We start from the raw sequence: 13,929 nt of genomic DNA on the forward strand, positions 1-13,929 counted from the left end.
TTTCTAAGACTTATTTAGATAATTAATATTTTTTCTTTACAAGTTCGTCCTTGCTGTTTTTATCTTGAACCTTCCTTTCATTTGACGTTAATATTTATTGAACAGTTGAAATAATGCTTTTACATGTATAATGATAAAATTAAATACATAGTTTTTGTTTTCCCCAGAATTAAATGATTTACAATAAATAAAAAATATTACGTATAAATATTATTTATTTTAGAATTGAAATGTACATCGCTGTCTACACGTCTCTTCTTCTTTATTTTTCTTTTTAAATTAAATTTCATGTTATCTTTCCAGACTCCACATCTGGTGTCCTGATATATAATTTGTTTTAGTGTACAAGGAAGACACTTCTACTGGTTGTAATAATGTTTAAGAAACCGAATATATTATTTTACGTGAATGGAAATTATTAATGAATAATTTTCGTAAATACTGCAATAGTTTATCATATAGTCATGGATTCTTATTCATCGCTGTAAGTAAATTTTAATTTTTAACGTATTACATTCCTTCCATTATTTTAAATAATAAAAATTACTATTAGTGTTACTAAAACTAGTATTAAAATCAGTATTGTATAGTAGTAACAGTAACAATATAAATTATTATTATAACTATAATGATAACAGCAACAATAGTAGGGGACTTTTGACCCTAGGCTTAATGTAATTCGCGTCAAAGTATCGGTCTTCACTATTGTGACGGATATGTATAAGTGACTGACACGTTGTGTGAAACTTCGTCTTTTATTTTCAAATCTTAAGTGCTGTCCTCTGGCCCTGGTATTATCTTCAGGATATAGCATAAAGAAATCAAAGGTGTTTTTCATATTGATCTCCTAGATAATCGTTTAAATTCAAATAATCTTCTACTTTTTTTGTTTTACCTCAAGAGAAAATAAGCCAGAAATGTCGAATGCCCCTAACTAAAATAACCCTTTCTTTACTGGCATCATACTATAATTATATCACATTTTCAGGCACTTGAATAATATCAGTAAGTCATTATCTCTTTTCTTGGTTAATAAGGAGACAAAAATTAAAAGTCTGTACAGTATTGGATGTGAGACCTTACTAGTGGTTTTTAACTAACATGTTATAAATACACCCTTATTTTAGCTTTACTCTAAAACCATGCTTCTATGGTGTTGGTGACTTATCCAGCATTTGGTCAAGGTTTCTTTCTTCACTCCCATCTGTATTAAATATGTTACTCAAATTATGGTAATCCAAATGTATTATCTATCACTTACTCTAATTAAAGGTAATTTGAAAGATAATTCAGCAACTTTGCACATGATCTAATTTTATAATATATCAACATCTTCAATACACTTAGAAATGCTCAAGAATTTAATGTTATCAGCAGAATTTACTAATTATATCTATCAACATTTGTATATGGTTATTAAGTTATTGTAAATAAGGAAAAACATGGCCCGAGCACTGCCCTCTGAGACATTCCACTGGTTGCAAGGGCTTAAATTCACTGGTCTCAATTCATAACAACCTTTTATTTCTCCTATCCTAACACTTTACAGGAACATTAATCTTTCCTCAACCCCTACATATCTGCTGTTAGCTAATCTTTTGTGTGGCATGTTATAAAAAGAAATTAAAATTCAGGTACGTTAAGTCCATGGTTCAACTGCCAAATAACATTCTAAAAAAAAAAAACAATAACAGAGTAGTAGACTAGAACTAAGAATAACTGACTAATAATTTCTAGGACAAGTGTTGTCACCTCTCTTATCCCCTTCACTATCATTTTTTATATTTTCAATTTTAACAACCTGTAAGACCTGGCATGGCCAAGTGGGTAAAGCACTTGACTTGTAATCTTAGTAGTGCAGGTATGAATTTCCATCACACCAAACATGCTTGCCCTTTCAGCCATGGGGATGTTATAATGTACTGTCAATCTCACTATTCCTTAGTAAAAGAGTAGACCAAGAGTTGGCAGTGAGTGGTGTTGACTAGCTGCCTTCTCTCTAGTGTTAAACTTCTAAATTAGGGATGGCAAAAAATTTAAAATCAATCAATCAGACAAGCTATAATTTATCCCATGCATAAAGCCACACTCCCCCTTCTCCAATAAATAAAAGTTTGTCTCTAGTTTAATGTGGAATTTCAAAATAATTGCTATTACCAATGCTTCCAAATCTAAACAAGTTTCAGTCATTACCATTGTATCATAATCTTTGACTTCAACCAGAGCCCTGAACTCTTTGTTCTTAATACACGTAACATTGGAATAGCAACAAATAAGCCTATTATTGAATCTGCTATGTTAAATATTATAGATGTACCTTTAGAAGTGTTGTGTTACTTTTTGTGCTCCAAGTGTCATGCCTACAACCTTGCCATTGTTGAAGCTGTTGTATGAACTTGTTTATTCTTAGTTTTGTAAGCTCTCTGTCATCATGCTTGATAATGAGAAACCCATTTGAAATAAAAATGTATCTCAGGATAGCTGGTATGGATATTAACACTTTTACTAATAAAGCAGAGAACAACGTTTCAGCCTTCCTGGGTCATCTGAAGATGCACTCTCTGTCATCATTATGCGAGTTTAGATTAAACTGTCTAGAATATTCATGTTTTTTGTAACTCACCATATAATTACCTAATTTAATTTGTTATTGTATGGTAAGTTAAAAAGGACTCGGGCACCACATATTACATATACCCCACCATTATAAGAGCCCTAACTCTAAATTTTGACTTACTGAGCTGATGAATCTAGAATAAGTAAAACTCCAGATGATATCATAAGGTGGGGCCAATTAAAGAATGTGTAAAGCTTGTATGTCACAGATATTTTCAATATTAGTTTTGATGAAGAGAAAACATAACTGTAATATTATTTGAAATATCTTTCTCAAACATCCTACTTATTGAAATTAAGTGAAGCCCCTCTCCTCTGCTTAGTTCCATTTATTGTAAAACTTTCACTGGGTCCAACTAGCCCATTTGTTGTTCTAAACATGAAGGTATTTAAGATGCTTTAGTTGGGAAAAATGTTATGTAATTCAGAAATATACATCTTATTGTAACATAGTATATCTTATATTCATCCAGTAGAAATACAACAGATATATGTATAAACAGATTTTAATCACATTTTCTCTATTATACAATATATTCCACAGTCAGTGGCATGTTAATTTATTGTTGTAAGTAAACCAACTGTACATAATAATGTTCATAATGGCAGAATCAGTTCAAGAAAAAAACTAAACGTTATCTCACTTATTGTTAGCCAGGATACTGTAGTTCAATCACTGTTTATGTCAATCATGTATCAAGTTCTAAGTTTGGTATTTAAATGTAACATATGACATGTATTGTTTGTATAGCAGACTTGCAGCTCTATGGTTTTAGGATACACAGATAATTTGTAAATGTTTTTAGAAATATCAAAAAATATCCAACAAATGTATACCAGTTGTTAAGTTTCCCACATAACACAATTACAATTCAGAGCAGTGTTTACTGGTTTCATCTGTCTTTGTGTGTTGGTTTCCTCCTCATAATGCAATAAGACTGTGGCACTATACAACAGTATCTTTGAGAAAAAATAACACAATGTGATACTACATAACAGTACTGTTGAGTGAAAATAACACAATATGATACTATATAACAGTATATTTGAGAGAAAATAACACAATGTAATACTACATAACAGTACAGTTGAGTGAAAATAACACGCGATACTACATGACAGTACCGTTGAGTGAAAAATAACATAGTGTGATACTACATAACAGTAACCTTGAGTTAAAATAACATGATAATATACAATAGTAACTTAGAGTTAACATCTGAAGCTAAGTGTTCTGTATGCATTGTGACAAGAACTTTGTTTTAGTAGTGGTTTATTCCATAGGTGTTGTAGAGTTAAACACTAGTTGGTTTTCTAGAATGGAACTAAGCATCACAAGTCAAGCTCCTCCATCACCATGGAATGGCACATTTCCTCCTCTCGAGAACTTGGCAATGGACTCCGACTTTGTGTGGTTACTCTGTGCCCTCTTCATGTCTATCAGTTGGGTGGTGTATGTAACTTATTACAACTCACGAGTGATTGGATTCATCATAACTAAGATGTTGAACAGATTTGTAAAGAAGGGGTATGTTAAGATTGGTAAGTACAAATTTGTAGAGAAAAAAGGGTATGATAAGGTTGGTAGGGTACAAATTTGTAGAGAAAAAAGGGTATGATAAAGTTGGTAGGGTAAAGATTTGTAGAGAAAAAGGGTATGATAAGGTTGGTAGAGTACAGATTTGTAGAGAAGAAGGGTATGATGAGGTTGGTAGGGTACAGATTTGTAAAGAAGGGGTATGTTAAGATTGGTAAGTACAGATTTGTAGAGAAAAAAGGGTATGATAAGGTTGGTAGAGTACAGATTTGTAAAGAAGGGTATGATTAAGATTAGTAAAGTACAGATTTGTAGAGGCTGGGTATGATAAGGTTAGTAGAGTACAGATTTGTAGAGAAAAAAGGGTATGATGAGGTTGGTAGAGTACAGATTTGTAAAGAAAAAAGGCTATGATAAGGTTAGTAGAGTACAGATTTATAGAGAAAAAAGGGTATGATAAGGTTGGTAGAGTACAGATTTATAAAGAAAAAAGGGTATGATAAGGTTGGTAGAGTACAGATTTATAAAGAAAAAAGGGTATGATAAGGTTGGTAGAATACAGATTTATAAAGAAAAAAGGTATGATAATGGCAGATTACAGATTTATAAAAGAAAAAAGGTATGATAAGGTTGGTAGAGTACAGATTTATAAAAGGCAAAAGGGTATGATAAGGTTGGTAGAGCAATACAGATTTATAAAAGAAAAAAAAAGGGTATGATAAGGTTGGTAGAGTACAGATTTATAAAAAAAAAAAAGGATATGATAAGGTTGGTAGAGTTACAGATTTATAAAAGAAAAAAAAGGTATGATAAGGTTGGTAGAGTACAGATTTATAAAAAAAAAATGATAAGGTTGATAGAGTATGATACAGGTTGGTATTATTGATACAGATTTATAGAAAAAAAGGTATGATAAGGTTGGTAGAGTACAGATTTATAAAGAAAAAAGGGTATGATAAGGTTGGTAGAGTACAGATTTATAAAGAAAAAAGGGTATGATAAGGTTGGTAGAGTACAGATTTATAGAAAAAAAGAATATTGGTTGGCATGATAAGGTTGGCAGAGTACAGATTTGTAAAAAAGGTTAAAAAAGGGAATATGATAAGGTTGGTAGAGTACAGATTTATAGAGAAAAAAGGGTATGATAAGGTTGGTAGAGTACAGATTTATAAAAAAAAAAGGGTATGATAAGGTTGGTAGAATACAGATTTATAAAGAAAAAAAAAAGTATGATAAGGTTGGTAGAAAGATACAGATTATATAAAGAAAAAAAGGGTATGATAAGGTTGGTAGAATACAGATTTATAAAAGAAAAAAAGGGTATGATAAGGTTGGTAGAGTACAGATTTATAAAAAAAAAAATAAGGTATGATAAGGTTGGTAGAGAGCACAGATTTATAAAGAAAAAAAGGTACATGATAAGGTTGGTAGAGTACAGATTTATAAAAAAAAAAAGAGGTATGATAAGGTTGGTATGATAAGATTGATAAGGTTGGTAGAGTACAGATTTATAAAGAAAAAAGGGTATGATAAGGTTGGTAGAGTACAGATTTATAAAGAAAAAAGGGTATGATAAGGTTGGTAGAGTACAGATTTATAAAGGTTGGTAGATAAGTACAGATTTATAAAAAAAAAAAAAAGGGTATGATAAGATTGGTAGAGTACAGATTTATAAAAGAAAAAGGTTGGGTATGATAAGGTTGGTAGAAATACAGATTTATAAAAGAAAAAAAGGGTATGATAAGGTTGGTAGAATACAGATTTATAAAGAAAAAAAAGGTATGATAAGGTTGGTAGAAGCAGATTTATAAAAGAAAAAAAGTATGATAAGGTTGGTAGAATACAGATTTATAAAGAAAAAAGGGTATGATAAGGTTGGTAGAGTACAGATTTATAAAGGAGAAAAAAGGGTATGATAAGGTTGGTAGAGTACAGATTTATAAAGAAAAAAGGGTATGATAAGGTTGATAGAGTACAGATTTGTACGTTACGGGAATGTTATGATTAGTGAGTACAGATTTCTAGAGAAAAAAGGGTATGATAAGGTTGGTGAGTACAGATTTGTAAATTACGGGTATGTTAAGATTGGTGAGTACAGATTTGTAGAGAAAAACGGGTATGATAAGGTTGGTAGAATACAGATTTATAAAAGAAAAAAAGGGGTATGATAAGTTGGTAGGATACAGATTTATAAAAAAAAATGATAAGGTTGGTTGAGAGTACAGATTTATAATAAGGTTGGTAAGAGAATTACAGATTTATAGATGATAAGGTTGGTAGAACAGATTTATAAAGGGCATGATAAGGTTGGTAGAGTACAGATTTATAAAGAAAAAGAATGAAAAGGTTGGTGATACAGGTTGGTAGAGAACAGATTATGATAAAGTTGGTAAAAAAAAGGGTATGATAAGGTTGGTAGAGTACAGATTTATAAAGAAAAAAGGGTATGATAAGGTTGGTAGAGTACAGATTTATAAAAAAAAAGGTATGATAAGGTTGGTAGAATACAGATTTATAAAAAGAAAGGGGAATGATAAGGTTGGTAAAATTACAGATTTATAAAGAAAAAAGGGTATGATAAGGTTGGTAGAGTACAGATTTATAAAGAAAAAAGGGTATGATAAGGTTGGTAGAGTACAGATTTATAAAAGTTTATTATGATTATGATAAGTTGGTAGAGCAACAGATCTTAGAAAAAAAAAAAAGGTTGGTATGATAAGGTTGGTAGAATACAGATTTATAAAAAAAAAAGCATGATAAGGTTGGTAGAGTACAGATTTATAAAAAAATATGATAAGGTTGGTAGAATACAGATTTATAGAGAAAAGAAAAATGTGATAAGGCTGGTAGAGTACAGATTTATAAAAAAAAAAAGGGTATGATAAGGTTGGTAGAGCACAGATCCATAAAGAAAAAAAAGGGCATGATAAGGTTGGTAGAGTACAGATTTATAAAGAAGGGGGTATGTTAAGACTGGTAAAGTACAGATTTATAAAAAAAAAACCGGTATGTTAAGATTGGTAAGTACAGATTTATAAAGAAAAACGGGTATGATAAGGTTGGTAGAATACAGATTTATAAAGAAAAAAGTGTATGATAAAGTTGGTAGGATACAGATTTATAAAGAAAAAAGGGTATGATAAGGTTGGTAGAGTACAGATTTATAAAGAAAAAAGGGTATGATAAGGTTGGTAGAATACAGATTTATAGAGAAAAAAGGGAATGATAAGGTTGGTGGAGTACAGATTTATAAAGAAAAAAGGGTATGATAAGGTTGGTAGAGTACAGATTTGTAGAGATAAAAGGTATGATAAGGTTGGTGAGTGCAGATTTGTAAATTAAGGGTATGATAAGGTTGGTAGAGTACAGATTTGTAAATTACGGGTATGTTAAGATTGGTGAGTACAGATTTGTAGAGAAAAACGGGTATGATAAGGTTGGTAGAATACAGATTTATAAAGAAAAAAGGTATGATAAGGTTGGTAGAGTACAGATTTATAAAGAGAAAAGGGTATGATAAAGTTGGTAGAGTACAGATTTATAAAGAAAAAAGGGTATGATAAAGTTCATAGGATACAGATTTATAGAGAAAAAAGGGAATGATAAGGTTGGTAGAGTAGAGATTTATAAAGAAAAAAAAGGTATGATAAGGTTGGTAGAAATACAGATTTATAAAGAAAAAAACGGGTATAAGGTTGGTAGAATACAGATTTATAAAAGAAAAAGGGTATGATAAGGTTGGTAGAATACAGATTATAAAAGAAAAAAAGGGTATGATAAGGTTGGTAGAATACAGATTTATAAAGAAAAAAAAGGCATGATAAGGTTGGTAGAATTACAGATTTATAAAAAAAAAAAAAGGGTATGATAAGGTTGGTAGAATACAGATTTATAAAGAAAAAAGGGTATGATAAGGTTGGTGGAATACAGATTTATAAAGAAAAAAGGGTATGATAAGGTTGGTAGAATACAGATTTATAAAGAAAAAAGGGTATGATAAGGTTGGTAGAATACAGATTTCTAGAGAAAAATGGGTGTGATAAGGTTTATGAGCACAAACTTGTAAAGAAGGGATAAGTTAACATTGAAGTAGAGATTTGTAAAGAAGGGATATGTACAAGTTGGTGAGCACAAACTTGTAAAAATGGATGTGTTAAGGTTGGTGAGTACAAACTTGTAAAGAAGGGATATGTTGAGGTTGGTGAGTACAGATTTGTAAAGAAGGGATATGTACAAGTTGGTGAGCACAAACTTGTAAAAAGGGATATGTTAAGGTTGGTGAATACAGATTTGTAAAGAAGAGGTATGTGAAGGTCGTTGAGTTAAGACTTGTAAACAAGTGAGATATTAAATAGCTGAATTCACTGGTTATATACAGTGAAATGGTACAAAATGTAACATTAAAACTCTTATGTTAATATCATTTTAACTTTCGTAACATGAAAAGTTCATAGAAGACTCATTTGAATTGCATCTGTTATTGCTTATATTCATGTAGCAATATTAAACAGGTTACTGGCATGGCTGAATAAATACAAATGACATGTAGGTCTCATTTGAGGGGACTTGAAGAATGACCTTGATGGCATATTGAAACTAAGTCATAAAGCATCACACCATTTGTAAACCAAACAGTGTATTTAGAATTTAACACTCCTACAAAAAGACATTTCTAGTCCTGATTTCTCCAAGCCCGTTCCCCTGGCTGTGGTTTCGCTAGATAGTAGATAGGGACAGTGGGAATCTCGTTAGTCCATTCATTAATGGATTTAAATGGCAATTTCATTTAAATACAAAATTATTAGCCTAATATTAATAGCCTTTCAAGTTGCTCTGGGGCCTATTAGGCCCCACTTTTCATAGGAGTGTTAATTAAATTAGCTATCTTAACAGATTAAACTTGTGGGTCTATTTTTTAAAATTGAATAATAAGTTTCTAAGCTGTGTTGTAGAATCTGAGATAAGTTTGGTTAAAACAAGATCGAAGCTGGGTGTAAAAGCTTTAAAGTCTTATGGAAATAGTTTTAGTTGGATATGAATATTTTTGTAAAGATAAAAGTAGAAGGTTGTGTTCATTCTCTTAATTATTAATTGAATTATGTATAATTATTAGAGTGCCAGAGTATTTTGTGAGGTTGAAAATTTGTTATTTATTTATTTATTTATTTTTACAAGGGTCCTTCTCAATCTCAGTTTTGTCTGGAAAAATCATGTTTCGGATGTTGCTTTTATGAATGAAGACTTTACAGTTAGAGCACAAGATGGGTGGATGATCTTTAGGTGGTGGAGACCATATGTAAAGAAAGAAATAACAGAAGGTATGATGTTGCAAGTTGTGCAAATCGATATTGGGTGGTTGTGATTCACACAATAAACTCAATGTATCTCAGTACAGCTGGTATGGGTATTAACACTTACTAATAAAACAGTGAACACTGGTTCAACCTCTTATGTATCTCATTACAGCTGGTATGGGTATTAACACTTACTAATAAAACAGTCAACAGTTGTTCAACCTCTTATGTATCTCAGTACAGCTGGTATGGGTATTAACACTTACTAATAAAACAGTGAACACTGGTTCAACCTCTTATGTATCTCAGTACAGCTGGTATGGGTATTAACACTTACTAATAAAACAGTGAACACTGGTTCAACCTCTTATGTATCTCAGTACAGCTGGTATGGGTATTAACACTTACTAATAAAACAGTGAACACTGGTTCAACCTCTTATGTATCTCAGTACAGCTGGTATGGGTATTAACTCTTACTAATAAAACAGTAAACACTGGTTCAACCTCTTATGTATCTCAGTGCAGCTGGTATGGGTATTAACACTTACTAATAAAACAGTAAACACTGGTTCAACCTCTTATGAATCTCAGGATAGCTGGTATGGATATTAACACTTTTACTGCTGAAACAGTGAACACTGGTTCAACCTCTTATGTATCTCAGAACATGTATTTGATTTATATATCTTGGCAAGTACTTTTATATTGTACGTAATGAATAATTTTTATTTAACCCTTTTGCCTGGATCACAGGCTATGTCATCATTTTTGTTGACTTGCATTCAATTGCTATTTTATAAATTTATGTCAGTCAGTTTGGTATAAAATTGTAGATTACAATTCAAATTTTAATATTATATATGAGTTAATTTCTTAATCTTAAAAGTTAATATAGATATTAGTGAATCATATGGTACATTGAAGGCAGCACTGTGTAAAATTAGATGTTTGTGATGTCAAAATACTAAGGTTTTAGTTTCATTTAAATTAGGAACTATGTTACTAATGTTGACAAGACAGAATATAATATAAGGACCCTGTGTATTTTTATTTTGCTAAGAATCAAACATAGTGGCCCCATTAACCTCTTCCCATTTTTGGAAATGGTCTCTTATACAACTTACTTCATTATATGACATGTGAATAACCAATCAACAAATTAGATTGTCCCTAGAGTGGAATTCTCAGCCATTTTAGTCTTTGAAAAGACTATCTTATTCTTCTGATCCAAGATTTCAACGAAGTGGGTTTGTGTCTTTAGTCTGCTTGAAGTTTCATATCTTTTAAAATTTAAATACATCTTAATTACTAAGCTTAATAAATTATGGTGTAATTTTATGGTATCAGTGTAGTTATTTATGATTTTTTGGTTATACAACTGTATATGTAAAACCTAAAATAAATTTTGTTTTATATCCTCCATGTGTGAAATTTTAAAGGTCTAAGCAACCTATGTTCACCAACAACTGAGTTCAAAGGTTGTAGGGAGAATAGATAATTATTTACTTTATTTCATGATTTATTGTTCTATATATTATGAGAAATAAGCTTAATAATGTATTTCTATATAGTAATATTATACATATATAATGTATAATAATTGAAATGTGACTACACATTATAAAATACTACTCTACTAAAACACAGCCAAGACAGAGAAGACTAAAGTTCAGTTTTACTTTACTGGATAATGTGAGTGCACATGCACCATGTCAATACAAGTTATGTAATGTTAGCTACCCATGCCTGGAAGGTCAGTATAATAAATATATAGTGTTATGAGACTTAAACTACTTAGATTAAACATTTGTATTTTCTTATTGTAATATGTAGTCATTCTAGCACGATGATTATGAGGTTGGTCAAATTGACAGACCCCGTATAGCTAGAGTATAGAAAATAAATTATAAAGTCTTACTGAAAACATACATTTGAAATGTATTTAGGAGGTTTCAGAGACTACACATAGTATTTGATATTTGTGGGATGAAGAATATTTTTTAATCATAACATGAAATCACTTTGCACTCAGACTAGTAAAGAAACAGACTCAGTATTTTTATAAACAGATTTTTATTAAAAACACTTCATTAAAAAATTCATTTTTTGTGTACAGAAACCTTGTTATCTTTAATGAAAGTTTACCACATTTTGTGAGGATACATGTGCTGCATCAACAATTATAAATACTTACAATGTGTGTAAATGTGTATACAAACATGTGTATATTATATCAAGTCCATTGCAAAAGATTTAAAGTTCTATGTTAGAAGAAATAATCAAGTGATATGCTGACTAATGGTCTGTTTAATTAACCCTCCACTTACTGTATTACATTCTGATTTAAAAATTTCACAGCATTTAGTTATTTTTATAATGATGTACAGATTTAATAACTAATTATTATTAAAATTTGTCTGATGTTTGTATGTATCTGAAATAATCTTATTTCTGTCAAAACACATCTCAGAAGAAAGTATACAGTAGGTAAGCCAAGACATGAACAAATAATGAACCCTAATTAATCACATGTGTATAATACACCTTGCTGTATGATATAAAGAATTTTGAAAAAATACAACTCAGAACAACTGTACATACTTTGACTTCTATATATTAGTGGTTTACGTGTTGTAAATGATGTTCTCATGATTTTTCATGGTGAAAATTGTATGCATGCTGAGAAAAGCATTCCAAGGATAAATCAAGAACTCTGCATTTATCTGGTTTTTATGATGTATTTTGATTTCTAAAAATTTATCTGGTTATTATGATGTATTGTTATTTCTAAACATGTATCTGGTTATTATGATGTATTGTTATTTCTAAACATTTATCTGATTATTATGATGTATTGTTATTTCTAAACATTTATCTGATTATTATGATGTATTGTTATTTCTAAACATTTATCTGATTATTATGATGTATTGTTATTTCTAAACATTTATCTGCTAATTATGATGTATTGTTATTTCTAAACATTTATCTGGTTATTATGATGTATTTTGATTTCTAAACATATATCTGGTTATTATGATGTATTTTGATTTCTAAACATATATCTAGTTATTATGATGTATTTTGATTTCTAAACATTTATCTGGTTATTATGATGTATTGTTATTGCTAAACATGTATGTGGTGATTATGATGTATTGTTATTTCTAAACATTTCTCTGATTATTATGGTGTATTTTATTTCTAAACATTTATCTGGTTATTATGATGTATCTTGATTTCTAAACATATTTTTACATTATGTAATATGCTTTTTATTATTACAAATTATAAATGTGCATTTTACTGATTTCTGAACTTAAACAGCTCACAGAACATGTTCTTGTAATTACATCAGGGTATCAGCTCTGGTTTTAACCATATAACATGTTCTTGTACAGTGCATGAAGGTAACAGCTCTCTTTTCAACCATATAACATGTTCTTGTAATTACATCAAGGTAACAGCTCTCTTCTCAACCCAATAGATCTGTCACACTCAGACACTCGTCTCTCGATACTCCTGAATGGGTTTGAGTTACACATATACAACCGCTCGCACCTTTATGCTCATCTGGAGCAACAGTTTGGCTTGGAGCCTGAAATTCTTCCACCTGGATCAGAACAGTACTGGCAGGATTCAGGAACAGGAGATGGGAATACTGAAGCATCAGCAGAAAGTGGGATTGACTTAGCTCAGCAGAGGAGAGGATCGAAGTGGAGAGATCTAATTCCAGTGATAAAACTGGATATTTCTATGGTAAAAATTATGTATTGTTTTTCTTAATGTTTTTAAAAAGTGGAAAGAAATCTATATTAAGCTTCATTTTGCTGTGTTCTTTGGTGATTTGTGAGTTTGATTGTAAGTTTTTTAAATACTTAAAGTAGTGTTAATTTATATCAAATGTAGGATATTTTGAAAAAGTAATGTGTTTTTTTGTACCACATTATATTTGCTATTTGTATTGTTTGGTTTATTTTTATTATAACTTAAATATTTTAAACATGTTTTTTGTTAACATTAGGTCAATCTGTTATATACACTAAAAACAATTATATTTTATGATGTTCAAAATGAGGAATCTCTTGTTTGGATTGTATGCAGGGTAGATTAGTTTTGGAAATCGACTTTTACCGACCACATTATCCATTAATTTTGAAGAAGCACGTGTTGTCTACACGACTAAACCAGCATCTTCAAGACTTGATGATTTCACTCACATGATTAAGTGCAAGGCAGAAAACTTCAAGGTTATTTTAGCCGACAGCCTGAAATACACTGGTCCATCAGACGAACCACCAAGGTACATGGGTGAAGGGTTTGTTGTTCTCCAGTCAAATTTCGTTGATCTGTATTACTACCAAGATGAAGCAGGTAATATTTACTATGTTAATAAAAGAAGTTGTTACAAACTGATCAGAACTTTTATATATTTATCTCTGGAAGGTGACATTCCAGCCTAACAATCTGTGTCAGATTG

General features: G+C 30.5%; 1 protein-coding gene across 2 annotated transcripts; it reads left to right on the forward strand.

Annotated features, from left to right (window-relative positions):
- The first annotated feature begins 284 nt into the window (after positions 1-284).
- Positions 285-13,202, forward strand: LOC143241826 (bridge-like lipid transfer protein family member 1). Of its 2 annotated transcripts, none has more exons than XM_076485095.1 (4): positions 285-484; positions 3,901-4,158; positions 9,329-9,471; positions 12,937-13,202. In XM_076485095.1, the coding sequence occupies exons 2-3, from the start codon at positions 3,936-3,938 to the stop codon at positions 9,385-9,387; spliced, it is 282 nt and encodes a 93-aa protein (XP_076341210.1). In that variant the 5' UTR covers positions 285-484; positions 3,901-3,935; the 3' UTR covers positions 9,388-9,471; positions 12,937-13,202. The 2 variants fall into 2 exon arrangements, with proteins under 2 accessions (XP_076341210.1, XP_076341209.1); XM_076485094.1 differs by having other exon boundaries at positions 3,935-4,158.
- Positions 13,203-13,929: the final 727 nt, after the last annotated feature.

Source organism: Tachypleus tridentatus, unplaced genomic scaffold (assembly GCF_004210375.1).
Source record: "Tachypleus tridentatus isolate NWPU-2018 unplaced genomic scaffold, ASM421037v1 Hic_cluster_1, whole genome shotgun sequence".
In the NCBI taxonomy this organism is placed as follows: Eukaryota; Metazoa; Arthropoda; class Merostomata; order Xiphosura; family Limulidae; genus Tachypleus; species Tachypleus tridentatus.